This window comes from Telopea speciosissima, chromosome 9 (assembly GCF_018873765.1).
Source record: "Telopea speciosissima isolate NSW1024214 ecotype Mountain lineage chromosome 9, Tspe_v1, whole genome shotgun sequence".
NCBI lineage: Eukaryota > Viridiplantae > Streptophyta > Magnoliopsida > Proteales > Proteaceae > Telopea > Telopea speciosissima.
This window is the reverse complement of record NC_057924.1, coordinates 22,141,256-22,159,201: the sequence shown is the minus strand read 5'-3', so window position 1 is coordinate 22,159,201 and position 17,946 is coordinate 22,141,256. Positions and strand designations below refer to the sequence as shown.

The window sequence follows — 17,946 nt, the reverse complement described above, 5'->3', positions numbered from 1 at the left end:
GAAACCTTGCATCTAGTAGAAAGATTGGTTTAATCGGACAAAATGGGGTGCTAATACCTTCCTATTCTCGTAACCAGACCACTTACCCATAATCTCTTACCAGACCATACGGAATCACATAGTCCATTTTTTCTCAACCCGGATAGGGCTACACCCATTGGGTTCTAGGCCCTAATCCTAGGTGGCGACTCCATTTTTATGAAGCATGATCCCAATCCCCAATGATGATGTATTGAAATGATATGCCATAATCCATCAAAGGCAAATTCTATCGCCATAAGGCCGGGGAAATCCTCCCCTTCGTGGACTGCGGTACTTACAGGTTCCAATGCTTGGAACCTAAATTGAATAAAAAACCATCAATGGTTTATAGGGTTTTGCATACCTTAAGCTAGAGAGGGTAGTGTAGACACTGAATTTTGTCAACCCCCAGTGATGATGATAACAGGACATGGACAGACATCTGTATCTCTCTCAAGAAGGACTCTTGCCCCTACATCTAAACCAAATCACCCTGACATCCCTAAAAATGACTTATAAGACTCTTTTATCAAATGTTGAATAAGGTACTACTCACCTTCCCCAACCACGGTGGTCCCGCTAGCCGGTTAGTGGGCTATGGGGATGTAAGGGGACAGAGCCCCAGACAGAAAATTTTATGAAGAGTCGAAAGGAAGGAAAACCCAGAAAAACCCCCGAAAGCCCATGAAAAACCCAAAATCGGAGTCCTGGTGGTGTGAAATAAGTACAAACATTAGCGTGGTGATGTCATCCACGGTGTCGTGGAGTTTTTTTTTTCATGACGCCGCGAAAGGCTTCCACAGTGCCGTGGAAGACCAACATTGCACCGCGCTTTATGGGTGCGGGGATAGGAGGGTCCCCCTCCCCCAAAAAGATGAAGAAATAGAGTGAGGGAGAGGGTCCCAGCCCCATTTTCAGCCCTTTTTTCCCTGTTTGAAGCCATTTTTGAGTGATTTTGAGTGAGGGTTCTTCTAAGCCATAGGTAGATCCCTCGATTACCCTCCCCAGCTCAGTTTTAAAGCATTCTTAGGCCCTTTCTCCCCAGTTTGTCTCATCTGAGAGTAGGGAATCACTCTGGCAATGGCAATGGGTAGATCCTTCGATTACCCCACCTAAGAAGGGGTCATACTAATTATCACTCCCAACCGTTATTCTGTCTGTGTACAGATAACGAGGATCCCTTATACAGTCGTTGCTCTGGCAAAAGTCTGAGTAACGAAACCCATCTCATTTAGTCCTTACTCTGTCCGAAAAGGGAGAGGCAAACTGGTCATCCGTATCCACCTGAGTCGTGGGACATCGTATATTTCGCATTTAGTACATTTTCATTCATTTCTTTTATTGTTTGACAGGTATCTGTCTTTTTCCTTCTTATTATTTTTGGCACAATGTAGACCATTAAAGTAGTTCACTTTAGTGTACATAGTAATTAATTTTTTTCTTTCATTGTCATATTCAGTGCTTCATAACTTAGTCTTGCATGTTGGTATAGGACGCATTATTAAGGAAGAATTTTTGAAACCATGCATCTAGTAGAAAGATTGGTTTAACCGGGCGAGATGGGAGTGCTAATACCCTCCACAACGAATGGTCAAATACAATCATTTGGGTTGGCATTGACCATGGAAGCTAAGGTTGTCTTCCTATACTTGTAACCTGACCACGTACCTATAATCTTTGACCAGACCATACAGAATCACGTAGCCCATTTTCGCTCACCCCGGATAGGGCTACACCCATTGGGTTCTAGGCCCTAATCCTAGGTGGTGACTCCATTTTTATGAAACATGATCCCAATCCCCCATGATGATGTACCAAAATAATATGTCATAATCCATCAAAGGCAAATTATGTCGCCATAAGGCTAAGGAAACCCTCCATCCGAGGACCGCGGTACTTACTGGTAGAATAGAGTTTAGAACTTCAAATGGATTACTAATTAAGTTAACTACACCAGTAATCTAGGTTTCCCAATCAAATCCCCAAATAAAAACCCCAAGTCAATATCTAATAATGAAGAAATTTAATGAAATAGGAAGGATTAAGCAAACATTGAAGATATAAGGCAAGAGGGAGTGAACCAGCTGTGCTCCATTCCTTCTCCTCCCTTCTTCTCCTTCCTTTTTCTCCTTCTCTAGCTCCTTCCCACGAATTTGGCAAAGTGGCTGAGAGAAAAGGGGGTTTTAGAAGCTTATTTCCATAAAGACATAGGTTTTACTAAGGCCTGTTTGGATGGTCTATGGAACCCCCAACTTAAGAGTACATTAATCTCACACCCCTCACCATGGCCCCCACAAAGTATGAGAGGGCATGAGAGTATCCCATAGTACCTAGGGTTACCATAGATTAGGTTTACATCAAGGTCAAGTAGACCCAACAACACAAAGATGTTTTAAGCCATTTTTTTAGGATGTGAGGCAGAAGGGGGCAGCTGATGGGGATCTGCCGCCCCCCCCATAGGCGGCTAATACAGCATAAAGGTTATATATAGGCCCCAAAGTTAGCCAGTGAGTCCAGTTCAGACCCTGTGAGGTCTTAGGCTTCAACCTAGAATGTGATCCCTCCCTAAAACATGTAGGACCTGCCAAGATAAGTCTAGAACTTCCCCTAGCTAAATGGTTGCATGAATTATCTAAAAAATAAATAAAAAATAGATAACTGAAGGCTTGTTATTCAACAGTATAACATGACTTATATGCCAGTGTCAACCAACATCACAGCATATAGAGCGATTAGCTCTATAACTATATCCATCAGAATAAAATGATTTGTGATGTAAATAAATAAAGAGTTGTGAGTGTCAATCCTAATTATTCTCCTGAGCAGTCTTGCTGAGGATACTAAGCGTGGTCTTGTTTGTGCACTCAGAGCTACGCTCTGAGGGGTGCTAAAATGATGAGTAATCCTAAACTCTGGTTGCTAACATGATGGTTCGGGTACCATTTTTGGGTCACTCACCAATGGTCACCAATGGTCAAGGGTAGGTCTAGGTAGGGAGTGAGTGTTGCATTGCGAGATTTTAGATCGTTCATTCAAGAGGAGTTGAGTCGCTCAAGCTCTCATATAAGTAGAGGCAAATTCTTAATTCTTTTATCATTCTTACAACTTCTAATTTTTTGAGAGAGCTCGATCAAGAGAGGTCATCTTCGGGTCTTATTGAGTTTCTTTCCTCGATCAGGGTAGCTCAGTTTCTCAAGTTTTCACCTCGGTCTAGTCACCTCGGCCTTCGTTATCATTAGTAAGTTTCTGTTTCTTCTTCTCTTTCATTATGTCTTCTCCTAACAATAGTCAACTAGTGAGTTCTCCTCTTTTATGAGCTTGGGTCGTTCCCATGGCTTTGGCGCTTCTTCTTTTTATGACACTAGTTATTCTTCTTAGAGTACTCGTAGTTCTAGGGCTTCCACTTCCCCCCAAGCTAAAGGGGTGCTTTAATGCCGACCTTCTTAGAGAAACAAACTAACGCCGTGGCTAACGCCAATCCTACCTTAGAGGTAGGAGCCCTTAATGAAGCTGACGAGACCGACTTGGGCCTTATTAGGCAAAGGTTTTGTGTCCCAGCCTCGGCTAGGTTAAGGTCAGTAGTTTCTACCGAGAGGGCCATCTTTAGGAATACTGAAGAGTTGTGCCTCTACGAGGATACTCTCTGAGCTGGCCTTCAATTTCCTATTCCCCTTATTGTATTTTACCTTTTACAGCACTATAAGTTTGTCCCTGCTGAGCTCATACCCAACTCTTGGAGGTGCATGTTGGGATTCATCATCTTCTTTCATAGGTTAGTAGACCCCTCTCAATTACTCTTTTCGTCCACTATTTCTCCCTTAAGGCTCATCTGTCCTTCCACGTCTGGTATTATTTTAGTCATCAGCCTAGGGTGAAGGTTGTAACTCAGATGCCAACCTCCATCCATTCCTGGAAGAATAATTTTTCTTCTTTGTCAAAGATGAGGAAAAATTCCCATTCAACACTGTCTGGTTGGTACCAGACATTATATTTGGCAATGAGAAACCTCCCTTTGATGAGGACAGCTAACTTTCCTTTGAGTTGATCAAGATCGGAACCCCAGTTCAGGCAAAGGAGCTGGAGGACGAGGCCATCTTGTTCCATTATGGGCTCAGTCTTAGTGTGCTTTGGTAGTCTGTATGAACATTTCGTTCGCTTTGATTTTCTAGTATTGATGTTTTCCTTGTCTTTTCCAGTGGAGCGAGACCCCTGCAATTTCTTGGCTTCCCTAAACAAGTCGGTCAAAGGAAAGAAGAATGTTACTCCCACATCTGAGGCAGAGTAAAGGAAAAAGAGCCAAAATGATCAGTCTATCCAGGTCCTTGTTATTTCAGGCTTTGAACTTGGGGTCCCTCATCGAAGCGCTCCAGGGTCAGCCGGGCCTCTCCACGCGGTGAGATTCCTTTCACTACCTCCTAGAGTGTTACGACTAATGACATTGCCTTGGGTGACCCCATGGTTACAAAGGAGTAGGTTGCTCATGTTGCAAACATATTCGACCATAGCTGCGGTAATCTCCTGTAAATGCCTTTTTCCTGTTTTAGTTAGCTAGGAAGATTGTCCTCCTCTAACGTCTTTTTTTTGCACTGGTTCTCATCCACTTAGTCAAGGTGTGTGTAAGTCATGGGCCTCTACAAGGAGGCCAATGGAAGAAAGTCGTGCAACCACAACCATAGTCAATTGGCTAAAGGCTAGGGTGGAGAAGTTCAAGGAGGCTGGAAATACAGTACTGGAGAGGGTGACTGTTTTCTCCCAGGAGGAGAAGGTTGCTGTTGTCGCCCAAGTGGTAGTTGAGTACAAGGCCTCCTCAACCTTTAGGGAAGACATGGTTGAGGCTAGCAAGGCTTCCTTCGTGACGGAGGTCCAGTACTGTTAAGACTTCATCCTTGAGCGCACTCCAAACTTCAGCTTCAAGGAGCTAGAGGTTCCTCTCTTGAAGGACGAAAGGAAAAAGGAAATGCGGGCCAAGGTTGAGCGACATAAGTTATGGATGAAGAGACGCATGTTTGAGACCTCTAAGATGAGCATTAGAAAGAGGAGGTAGCGCGAACTCCTGATTCATGAGACTGATCATATTGGTTCCTCCTCTGCTAAGTGGGCTGCCCTCTAAGGCTTTCTTCTCATCCTCTTCTTTTTGGGTTTTCTATGTAATGGTCTTGGGGCTTGTAGGTACCATGACCTCTGGATCAGGGGGTTTCAATCCGCCTTGCAGGCTACTATCCGTGAGCTTTCGAGGTCCCTTAGGGATCATAGTATATACATATTAAAATAAATGGAGTCACCACCTAGGATTCGGATCTAACCTAATGGGGGTATCCCAATCCAGAGAGTGGAAAGGGCTACAGATTCCATATGGTCTGGTCAAAGAGTCTAGGTAAGTGGTTAGATTACGAGAATGGGAATGTGTTAACAACATAGTAATATTAGAGCACGGAGAAAAAAATATTACATTTTGAAAGATCAGAAATACAAGCAGAAGCATTTACCATCATAGTTATTTCATGCTCAAACTACTAAGTGATACATATAGTTTATAGTTTTTATCCTGAGCTGACCATATAATAACTACGCAAAATATATAGTATAACAGGTAATGTTATTACAAAGGCACAATGCCCAAAAGTTAAAATATAAAAGGGGATCAAATCCCAGCCATCAGTATGCTCTGTAGGCAAAATTATTATAAGGACATCGTTCGTAGTGCTCCTCCGCCACCTACATCAACATCTAAAAGAATGTGCACAAAGGGATTAGCTCCACTGAGCTAGTGAGGGGGAGAAGGGGATGCACAAACACACAATCACAAATAGTCCATGATGCATGTACATGTTAATTCATTTTTCACCTAGCACACAAACTAAGTCAATAGGCATGTGCTACTATAACAACTCGGGAGACATTGTAGGTCACTTATGTTATCGCCACAATGAAACCTCAATTGTCACTAGGGGGCCTGTGCCTGTTGAAGCCACTAAAACCACCCAGAGGCAAACCCCGATGATCAGTGGTCATCCCTTACCTGGCCTCTCTCCCCCACAGACACCATGGAGCCCTGATCAGTCAACACCTAAACCCCTATTGGTCAGGGTCGTAGCATAAGGAAAATAAAAATCTAGCCACAGATATACTACATGCAAATCCTATCATCTTGAGAGGTATTCTGGATGCATCAATGTCTCATACCATCTAGCACCCGAGTACTAGCATGACACGACGCATACATATCATTATGGCATGCAATAGAGGATTCCATATTTTTAGGATTCCGATGCCGGTACTCCCCGACACTGTAACCCGATACAAGAAAGGAATACAATTCACAACAGTTCTCATATCAAATCATATATCAAGAATAATATGCAAGTATACAATATGCTCAATCATAATGCAATAATAGGTTAGATACAATTATCATAAACAAACCCAAGGAAATCACCCAAGACCCTCTCATAATATAGATCACGCTCCGTTGTTATAAGTTCATTGTCATGGTTGATTAACGCACCACAAGATAAGAGTTTTAAGTCTAGGGAAAGTGTGAGAATAAGGTTAACAAGTGATGGATAGGATCCCAAAAAGTATCCCTTAAATCACCCAAGTATAGGGCTTTAAAGGCTGGGCGATTTTATGGGTGGTTTTAACCCAAATCCTAAAACCGCATGTAAAACTTTTCCTTCCAGTGCCTCCTAAGCCTGGTGGTTTTATGGGTGGATTTATCCAAAACATAATATCGCAGGTAAAACCTCCCAAGTTAGTAGCTTATAAATAGGGGTAGTTTTAAGGGTGGTTTTACACAGAGTCCTAAAACCGCATGTAAAACCTCCCAACCTTAACTTCGAGATTAGGTTTTTCACCTAGGGTTTCAATCCTAAGGAGTTTGAGGGTATTGAGACATTAAAGGGGCTTCCCCTTTGGTTTCTTAGGGTCCTAAGACCTTATTAGGTCCATACAAATAAAGGATTCAAGAGGAGAAACTAAGAAGAGCCTAATCTAAAGTATAGTGAGGAAAAACCCTAAGTCCTACAAGTAGAGTGCAAGGGTGAGTCTTTGGAGGTCATGAATAGAGGGTAATAACCTCAAATAGGCATAAGGTACAAGTTCCAATCGGTCCTTGAGTTCCAAGTGGAACCTTAGGTCAAGGTCTTCCCATTTCTCCAAGTTCCCAAACCCAAAATCGATCAAAGAGGGGGAGGAGGTGTTAATGGCTTACCTTACCAATGAAATGAGTTCCACGATTTGGCCACCAAGGGATATGGATTCAATCTTCAGCCAAACTCCTTGTCTCTTCTGCTTCCTTTCCACAGCTTCCTTTCTTGGCTTGGCCTTCAAGAGGGAAGGATAAGATGAGCTTCAAGGGACGGACAGCAAGGGCTCCCTTCCTTCCCTTCTTCTTGCTTTTTCCTTTCCTTCTTTCCTTCTTCTCTCTCCTTTCTTCTTTCTTTCTCTTCTTTCCCTTCTTCCCACGTTTTTGGCTTGAGGAGTAAAAGAAATGGGCTAAGGTAGTCCAAGCCTCAATTTATAACTTAAACCCTTCCTAAGATCCGTTTGGTTGGGTAGTAAATAGGTCAGAACCCATTATTGGGCTATAAATGGTTAAATGGGTCCACCTATTGGTCCCACAAGAAGAAGAGAGGTTGTGGATGGGGTTCACAAGGTATGGGGACACCAGTCCCTAGTGCATTTCCCAAGAAAAGTGGGACCCACAATAAAACACTCCACAAATAGCTAAGATAGTCTGGGTGGTTTTACTCAGAACCCAAAACCATATGATAAACCGCCCAAACAAAAATGGGTTATTTTTCACTCCAAACATCCCCGGCTTTGTCCCGTACTTCGAGGACTTCAAAGGGAGCATGTACACATGATATTTAAGAATTAAATGCTCACTTTCATGTGGTCACATGCCCATCAGACCGAAATTCCACCCTTTATTCCAGTTATCCCCCTTGACTGCCATGGCCCAAGGTCACAGGTGTTGACTGTTAGCAGCGTCACAACTCACAATATCTACCAATGGAAAATTAACTTAGCTTGGAAATTAAGGTACACTTTGGGTGTGGGTATAACAATTACATTTATAAATTTTGGGTCCTAGACCCTCCTCTAGTTGGTGACTCCCTACATTACATTCACCCATCTCCCTTCTCTCCCCAAAGAGGGATGAGGTGGAGGGCACGTGGTGATCCCCCGCCATGTCATTGTCCTCACAAAAGGCAACACCATAAAAAAAAGATATAGGGTTTCGGATTTAAGTGTGGTATTTAGTTTCGGTTTCGGCTTAAACCGACGATTTTTGAACTAAAACCAAAACCGAACCGAAGCGAATTAAATGCGCATATACCAGAATCGAAACCAAACCGAATTTAGTCAATTCGGTTCGGTTCGATTAATTCGGCTCAATTTCGGGTTCAATATTCGGTTTCAATTTGGTTTTGACACCCTTATGGGCAGGGGAGAGAGAGAAGGGGGAGATGTAAGGTGAGTGAAGTTGGAGGAAGAGAGATACAACAATAGATGAATTGAACAGTTGAGATATTTCCTATTCCATCCAATAATCAATCTAATACAAATGTCTAGATCTGTCTCCCTTTCATTATGGGAAAAAGGACTCTATCCGGGCGCATAGCTCCCACGCCTAGACACATGATGGGGCGAAATGATCGTCCTACCCCCATGAAAGGTAGAAATCTCGCCATCGTTAATGCTTCCATTCATACTTTCATTGGTCCTTGTGCTGGCACAGGGGCCATGCTCTTGGATAGAACTCTCCCCCTTTCTTTATGGAGAAATGTTCTCTATACCCCTACACCCAAACACAGGGGGCGGAGGAGCAAAATGACCGTCCCACCCTATAAAAGATGGTAACGACTACCCACGCTTTCCCATTGGTCCCCATGCAGGCACATGGAGCATGCTTCCAAGAGAACTCTTGCCCTTTATTTATGTAATGGAAAAAATTTGGTAATATGCCAGCTCAAAAGTGAAATTGCACATCCCTCGTATATCATTGTTCATGTAAAAGGAGTGATATGTCATAAATGCCCTCTTCACCTTTTGTCAGATTCCAAAAGAAATTCCCTAATTGGCCAAAAACTGCAGTCACGCATTGTAAGAACCTCTCCAGCTCTCCCTCTATGTAACTGTCGTTTGGACTTCACAGCACATACTACATGAATTTTAGTTTCATTGGTTAAGAGGTATCTTTTCAGGCATATTCTATTTTAGAGACCAGATATTATTTACCACCGTAGAAGAACTGAGAAGCTGCTGAGGGCTGATATCTAGACGGGGCAAGACGTCAAAAGACGTTGAAACTCCAAAAAAGAAAATAAAAATTACTGATTATTTTTCTGTATCCATATCTCAGCTGATAAATAGGGACACATAGCAGAGAGTTTGGATCACATTACCCCTCTCGTGACTTTATTTTTTATTGGTCTTTTTTTTCTCTTTCGAGGAAAGATCAACAGGTACGTATACCCATCTATCTCTGACTCTACTTCACTGATCTTATTTTCCTTTTTAATTTTCCTGAATCTCAGGAGCTTCATCTCTGCAAATCTCCCATTTAAACTGGATTGTGTTTATGTAAATTTTATTGCTGCATTCCCACTAGATTTAGTTGCTTTGGCCCTTGAACCAACAATTTATTTTGGTTTTTTGGTTTTTAGTTTCATTTATTGTGGTCCGAAATTCTAGTGGGTAGTGCTGGCTGATTTAAACCGTGATTTTCTGTTCTTTTTTTCTTTTTGGGTTGAAAGGGAACGGGCATCTCGTGAGCTTTCGTAGCTCCTTCTCGTGAAGGACGACGAGGAGGAGTTCTATATTTTGCTTGATATTTACAGAGAAGAAGTAGAGTTGCGGAGGAGAAAGAGAAGCAGAGATGTCTCGAAACTTAGAGAAGCTAGCGTCGATCGATGCTCAGCTGAGGCTTTTGATTCCTGCAAAGGTCTCTGAGGATGACAAGTTGGTCGAGTACGATGCCCTGCTATTGGATCGCTTTCTCGATATCCTGCAAGACTTGCATGGGGAAGATCTCAGGGAAACGGTATGCAATTGATTTCCTCCTTTTATCAATTACTTTGGTGATCGATTTAGTTTCATTTTTACCTTTGGATTAAAGCCCATTATAGAGAAGAATTAAAACAGATGAAATTATTGGAGAACCCATATCTATCCATGGTCAAGTTTTGCAATGTTTCGTTATTTCTGATGCTTGTTATGTCTTCCTGGTGGGTATTACCCATTTTCTAAATTCCGTTTGAAAACCATTTTCTATATATGTGATTCTGTCAAGTGGGTTGCTGTACTTCTCAATTAACAGGGGAGTGATTAATTGGAAACTTGCTCCGATTAAGTGGTTTTTAGTTCAATACTTCCTCCAATTTGATTTGTCTTTGGGGCACTGCATTTGTAAATTGAGATGACACTAATGTGTAAATTCAAAAAATTTACTGTGATTTTGATTCTGATTTTTCATGTGGGAAAACCACTAATTTCTTGCTATTTGTTGTTTAGGTTCAAGATTGTTATGAGCTTTCTGCAGAGTATGAAGGGAATCATGACCCTAAGAAACTGGAGGAGCTTGGAAATGTGTTGACAAGTTTGGATGTAGGGGACTCTATTGTTGTTGCTAAATCTTTCTCCCACATGCTTAACTTGGCCAACTTGGCTGAGGAGGTTCAGATTGCTTTCAGGAGAAGGATCAAGCTTAAAAAGGGGGATTTTGCTGATGAAAACTCCGCACCAACTGAATCAGACATTGAGGAAACATTCAAGAAACTTGTGGTTCAGATGAAGAAGTCTCCACAAGAAGTTTTTGATGCTTTGAAGAATCAGACCGTGGATCTGGTCTTTACTGCACATCCTACTCAATCCATCCGTAGATCTTTGCTCCAGAAGCATGGAAGGTCTTGCATTCTGTTTAGTAGAATTTCTTTTCTAACCTTAAAAAAAGAAGAGGAAGAAAGAAAAAGGCAATAAGCTCATTAGTAGAGTATTTAATGAATGGATATGTCATTACGTGAAATCCTCTGGTCTAGGGGATGCCAGTACATTGCTTTAGTTCTCTAAATCTGATGATACCGTTTTTCTTCCTTTTCTTTGTAATTTTCATTATTTCTTTCTCTCGTGCAGGATACGCAATTGTTTGGCACAGTTATATGCCAAAGACATTACTCCCGATGATAAACAAGAGCTTGACGAAGCTCTACAGAGAGAGGTAAAATATTAATTCTCCATACCAGGGTCTTTGCTTTAAATTCTTTAGAATCTTATACTATTGTTTCCATTCCCACTCTGAAATTAATGATAATGTTATCAACTTGAAAATCCTGTTTTAACTTCTCAATTTCCTTTATTCTTATGTTTTAAATGCATGGATTTTACTTTTGAGGAACTAAATTAACATTTGGAGGCTTGCACTTTTTTCATTATATGCCTGATTTAATACCTTATATTACAATATTGTGAGAGGTAACTATATAAAGTAATACATAAAATTCTCTTGGGACATTAATATCTTTGTTGGTGCACCGTGATAGAAATAAGTGGTGATTGATATGTGCAATTGCAATGTGTCATATCAAAATATGATGATGCACATTGATAGAGTTCATACTTTGATGCATCAAAATATTGGTCCTTGCAATTTGTGTACATATCACTCTTTTCCATGTGGATCTTTATAGTATATTACCTTGCAATGCCTGTAGTGTTATCCTTCAAATTCTCTTAGTTTTTATGCCAAGTATGGCCCCTCTGAAAGAGATACTCTAATTGTGGATTTATGATTTGTTTTCCATGTGATGTATGAGCCCTCGTCCCTAAAGCTGTGCTTGACCATGTAATACTCATTATTAATGGTTACCCAAACCCAAAAGTACTGTTTTTTTTTTGATAACTTTTGTTTTCTTTTCCAGTGTTCATTATTCCACCATGTATCTTCTAATTTATCATTTCTGATTTGTTGTAAATGTGGCAATTGCAATTGCAATTTTTTATTAGAGTGAATTATTTATTAAATTAGAAGCACCTCTGTTTTTTTTATGTTTGCTTATATTTTGTTTGTGTGTGCAGATTCAAGCTGCATTTCGTACAGATGAAATCCGGAGGACTCCTCCAACTCCGCAAGATGAGATGAGGGCAGGGATGAGTTACTTTCATGAGACAATCTGGAAGGGTGTCCCAAAATTCTTACGGCGTGTTGACACAGCATTGAAGAACATGGGGATCAATGAACGTCTTCCTTATAATGCCCCTCTCATTAGGTTCTCTTCTTGGATGGGTGGGGATCGTGATGGTATGTTACTATGATCCTTTTCCTCATGAAATTCTATGATCACCCCCTGCGCACCTTTTTTGTTTTTTGGTTGCATTCAACTCTGTTCACTGCTGTTAAAAACTTCAAGCTTGGATTTGTATTCTACAATTGAAATTGAATCACATGTAAAACAGTAAAAGGATTTAAATCCTAGTATAGACTCCATGAGGGTTTGAATGTTTTTAGTCATGTGACTCTTTTAATAGCCAGAGAATAGGGGCATTATTGACCATTTTTCTTCTAATTTGTGCAACCCCACTTAAGCCGCTTAAAATGAGTCAAGGGACTCTTAAAGTAAGTCACATAACTTCCCCCTGGATTTTCAGACCTCCAGGATGTGGGACTCGTTCATGAGATTTCAGACCTCAAATAAGGTTCTTTGGCTTATGAGACTGAGGCTCTAATCGGTTGAATATTAATTTCTTATGCAAAAAGTTGTTTCCCTTTTATCCCAAGAACATGTTATGATTATTTTTTCAGTGCTGAAGCAAAGATTCATCGAGGTTTTTGGTAACTCTTGTTAGCATCTTGCTTAAAATGATTCACAACAAGTATAAATCTTTTTGATTCATTAATAATTTAGGATATGGTCCAAGTTCTGGAATATTGACTGGAAGGTGCTTGCATGTACTTGGGAGTTGAAGAAGACACGGTTTTCAACTAAAGATTTAATTCATTGATCAAATTACTTTAGAAGGTTTTAGATGAATTGGCTGTTTTTGGGGATGGGTAAAGAGTGGGGGGGGGGGGGATGGGAGCTAAGTTCCAGAAGGCAATTTGGATGGTTGTGTTGCTAGGCTTAGCAGGCTGGTCGGCTTGATTTGAGCCAAATGGAGGAACCCAATTTCCAATCTATAACTCTGGGATGGATATTTTAGCCTATTCCCACCCCACCCCCCACCCCCCACCCCCCAAAGAAAAGAAGAAACCATTGGATGAGTAGGGTACTCCAGTCAGCTTTGTTGGCCATCCCAATGGTATCAATCTTTATGTATTGCACTTCTCTCCATCCAACCCTTCTCCAAAAATTGATTTTCAATGGATTTTTAGTGCCTTATTTTGTCATCTGTCAGTGACACATAAATATGATGCGGTAGGTCCTACTTGTGCGCCAAATTTGGCTCCCAGGTAAGCTGCCTCATGACAGATATGGTTTTCAAGCATTGTAGAAGCGGCAGCCCCCTGCTGATAAAATATACTTCCAAAAGTTATGACATAAGTATGGAAAGTCGTAGAACTTCCAACTGGGGTCTGAAAATAGAAAAAGCAGTTTTCATTGCAACATGATATATGTTTATCAATTGAGATATGAAATTGGGCCCGGATGGAATTTAAAGATGGAGGGTATTCAGTTCATTAGAGTAAATTTTTGTGGTTTTCCTTTTTATTGGTTAAAAATTGTGCTCATTCCAAACGTATAACGCTTTAATAACATTTTTTTTTACATGGAATGTAGGAAACCCAAGGGTAACCCCTGAGGTTACAAGGGATGTATGCTTGTTGGCCAGAATGATGGCAGCTAACTTGTACTTTTCCCAGATTGAGGATCTTATGTTTGAGGTAATCGAAAGATCAATTCCACCTTGAATATCTTTTTATCTTTTTAATTTTTGAGGTGGTTAATCATTTCCTTAATCCTTATTGGTGAATTCATTAAGTATTTTTCATTATACTAATTTCCTCAATTCTTTCTGCTTTTAGATGTCTATGTGGCGTTGCAGTGATGAGCTTCGTGTCCGTGCAGATGAACTACACAGGACCTCAAGAAAAGATGCAAAGCACTATATAGGTATTTAATAGCATGGCTCTATTTTTTTTCTTTTGGTTTTGAACAAAGCAATTAAACCTGGAAAATGAAAAGCTAAATTTCCAAATCTTGCTTAAAATAGCTGGGCCCATTCTTTCTGTGTTTTCATTCTATTTCAAACCAAATACTTATTTTGGAGATGAAAAACTAAATTAAGAACCTGCTAACAATTTTGTAAGCTGTGTTTTCCGTCCACTGTGCTAAAACCATAGAATTATTAGAATTACCTAGAATCATCCCGCTAACTTGATTGACCATTTTCAACTTTTGTCTCCCTTTTGATATAATCTCCTGTCTTGAAGAAAGCAATTTGGCTCTGTCTTGCTGAAAGTATAGTGAAGGGAAGGGAGTTGAAACTAAAACAAAATGAAATGGAAACTGTTTTAATCATTTCCATCAAAGATTGTGGAATGAGCTCAAAATCTTACTAAAGATAGTAGTTAAATTTTACTTCACCATTCAACCAATTTACTTGGATTTGAATAGAAAAATATAATACGGCTAAGGAACCTATCATTATGTTCAATTATCGTATTTGCTAATATTTTTTACACAAACATGATTTAAAAAGTTTCATTTTTCTTATTTAAATTAAAATTTTCATTTACTTGTAACTAGACGAAGCCAATAGGAATTTGCATGTTTTCCTTTCTCCTTCTAAGAATACCATTCAACAGAGATTTAATCATTTTAATGGGATTTAATGGATCTAATTTTTTTTGGATGCAGAGTTTTGGAAACAGATTCCTCCTAGTGAGCCCTATCGTGTTATTCTTGGAGATGTGAGGGATAAGTTGTATCATACTCGTGAGCGGTCTCGTCAGTTATTATCCAATGGAATCTCTGACATTCCTGAGGAAGCAGCTTACACTAATGTTGAACAGGTCCTACCATACATCTTCTGACTTTAACATTTTTTCTGTCTATATACATACATAGTGTTATTTGTTTATTGCTGCTTGCTTTACTTTTTGGATAGATTTAGTGCTGATTTGCTAATGATATTTCTGCAGTTCTTAGAGCCTCTTGAGCTCTGTTATAGATCACTCTGCGCTTGTGGTGATCGGCCAATTGCTGATGGAAGCCTTCTGGATTTCTTGCGTCAAGTTTCTACATTTGGGCTGTCACTAGTTAGACTTGATATTAGGCAAGAGTCAGACAGGCATACTGATGTCATAGATGCCATCACAAAGCACCTGGCAATTGGGTCCTACCGTGAATGGTCTGAAAAACAGCGCCAGGAATGGTTGCTGTCCGAACTCAATGGCAAACGCCCCCTGTTTGGACCAGATCTTCCAAAAACTGAAGAAATTGCAGATGTGTTGGACACCTTCCATGTTTTAGCAGATCTCCCTTCAGACAACTTCGGGGCATACATCATTTCAATGGCAACGGCACCATCAGATGTGCTTGCTGTTGAGCTCCTACAGCGTGAATGTCACGTAAAGGATCCATTGAGGGTTGTCCCATTGTTTGAGAAGCTTGCAGATCTTGAGGCTGCTCCTGCTGCTGTGGCTCGTCTCTTCTCAATAGATTGGTATAGGAACAGGATTAATGGGAAGCAAGAAGTCATGATTGGGTACTCAGATTCTGGGAAGGATGCTGGACGTCTCTCCGCAGCTTGGCAACTGTACAAGGCTCAAGAGGAGCTTATAAAGGTTGCTAAGCAATTTGGAGTGAAGCTGACAATGTTCCATGGCCGAGGTGGGACTGTTGGAAGAGGAGGTGGTCCAACTCATCTTGCCATTTTGTCACAACCACCGGACACAATTCATGGGTCACTTCGAGTGACAGTGCAAGGTGAAGTAATTGAACAGTCTTTTGGTGAAGAGCACTTGTGTTTTAGAACTCTTCAGCGTTTCACAGCTGCAACACTTGAGCATGGAATGCATCCCCCCGTCTCACCAAAGCCAGAATGGCGTGCTCTCATGGACGAGATGGCTGTTGTAGCTACAGAGGAATATCGTTCAATTGTATTCCAGGAGCCCCGATTTGTAGAATACTTCCGCCTCGTATGTATTCACTCTATGCTTTGCATCTTGTTGCCCTTTGACATTGACGGGTGTGTTGGTAACTAAGAAACAATTCTTTTTATATTTTTTATTCCAGGCTACACCAGAACTTGAATATGGTCGGATGAACATTGGTAGCCGTCCATCAAAAAGAAAACCTAGTGGAGGCATTGAGTCACTCCGTGCAATTCCATGGATCTTTGCATGGACCCAGACAAGATTTCATCTCCCAGTGTGGCTTGGATTTGGTGCAGCTTTCAAGCAGATCATACAGAAAGACATCAGGAATCTTCATATGCTTCAGGAGATGTACAATGAATGGCCATTCTTCAGAGTCACAATAAACTTGCTTGAAATGGTTTTCGCCAAGGGAGACCCAGGCATTGCTGCTTTGTATGACAAACTCCTAGTGTCAGAAGATCTATGGTCGTTTGGAGAGCAGTTGAGAGCCAATTATGAAGATACCAAGCACCTTCTCCTCCAGGTGAAATTAGATCCAGTCATCTTCTTCCACTTAAATTAATCTTCTGCTGGATTATGAATTATTTTTAACTGACCTGTAACCCCTAATTCTGTAGATTGCTGGACACAAGGATCTTCTCGAAGGGGATCCATACTTGAAGCAGCGACTCTGTCTTCGTGATTCGTATATTACAACTCTAAATGTTTGCCAAGCGTACACACTGAAGCGAATCCGGGATCCCAACTATCTTTGTAAGGTGAGACCCCACCTGTCAAAGGAGATCATGGAATCAAGCAAGCCAGCTGCAGAGCTGGTGAAGCTGAACCCAACAAGTGAGTATGCTCCTGGCCTGGAGGACACTCTCATCTTGACCATGAAAGGTATTGCTGCAGGCATGCAGAACACTGGTTGAAGAATAGTTTTCTAGTTCCCATAGATTTATTTCTGTCATAGAACTTATGTTACAATAAAATTGTCTTGGGGAATTGCTTTGCATATATTATATATTAAGCATGAGAGCAGTTTACTGTTTTGAATTTGGGAACTGATTAAACGCACGTGTCACTTGTGATCTTAATGCTGAAACTCGAAAACTACCCATAACAATGAAAGTCATCCATGGTAACAATTAGATTGTAACCATGGCCTGATCTGCTAACTGAATGAGTGATCTGACAAATCTGATTGTTGGATATTTAGAGAATTGGCGTCATTCTGCTATTTTGAAGAATGATGTAGAATCTGACCCTACGATATCTAGGGAATTTATGCACCCCATTATAGTCTCATTCATGCTTTCTCGGTCTTGAATTCCATTTTGTCACATGACAAACTCTGATCAGGCTGAATTTGACAAGTGAACAGAGAATAACCATTGATAACCATTGCAGTTATGCATAGTATAACGCTTGGATGAAATTCTCACTATGATCATTAGTTTCAATGAGACAAATGTAGTGCTAGTCTGCTGGAAAGAATTTTCCTGTGCTAAGGAAACTTTTTTGAGTTGCTAGTGTTCAAGTTCTGGTCCCTTGGGCTCTTCTCAGGGATTCAAAAACCAGAATGAATCGAGCCTGAATCTGTTCGTCCAGAACGGTGTCAAGTGGATCAGGCCTTCTGTGGATCCAATTCAGCTGATTCCCTTCTAATGCTAAGTGGCAAACATGATAGACACATGGTCAATATTCGACAACATGATGAACACGTGTCACCTTTCTATGATTAGAAAAATAAATAAACCAGAGTCGGAGAAGAAGAGGGAGGGGCAGTGGAGGGGTGTTGTGGGGAGGGGTAGGGGCGGCGGAGCAGGAGAGAGAGAGAA

At 40.8% G+C, this 17,946-nt stretch overlaps 1 protein-coding gene across 1 annotated transcript; it reads left to right on the top strand.

The window, feature by feature from the left end:
- Nucleotides 1-9,749: 9,749 nt before the first annotated feature.
- Nucleotides 9,750-17,110, top strand: LOC122641100 (phosphoenolpyruvate carboxylase 2). The gene is made up of 10 exons (XM_043834418.1): nt 9,750-10,069; nt 10,540-10,931; nt 11,158-11,242; nt 12,100-12,322; nt 13,800-13,903; nt 14,045-14,132; nt 14,880-15,034; nt 15,164-16,162; nt 16,260-16,646; nt 16,741-17,110. The coding sequence occupies exons 1-10, from the start codon at nt 9,905-9,907 to the stop codon at nt 17,035-17,037; spliced, it is 2,895 nt and encodes a 964-aa protein (XP_043690353.1). The 5' UTR covers nt 9,750-9,904; the 3' UTR covers nt 17,038-17,110.
- The last annotated feature ends 836 nt before the right edge of the window (nt 17,111-17,946 follow it).

What these genes read in the sequence shown, in the direction of transcription:
- LOC122641100 (XM_043834418.1), top strand. Translation starts at nt 9,905, where the DNA reads ATGTCTCGAAACTTAGAGAAGCTAGCGTCGATCGATGCTCAGCTGAGG. An exon ending in GGGAAGATCTCAGGGAAACG is followed by an intron (nt 10,070 to 10,539) that starts GTATGCAATTGA and finishes TTTGTTGTTTAG; the next exon opens with GTTCAAGATTGTTATGAGCT. An exon ending in CTTACACTAATGTTGAACAG is followed by an intron (nt 15,035 to 15,163) that starts GTCCTACCATAC and finishes ATATTTCTGCAG; the next exon opens with TTCTTAGAGCCTCTTGAGCT.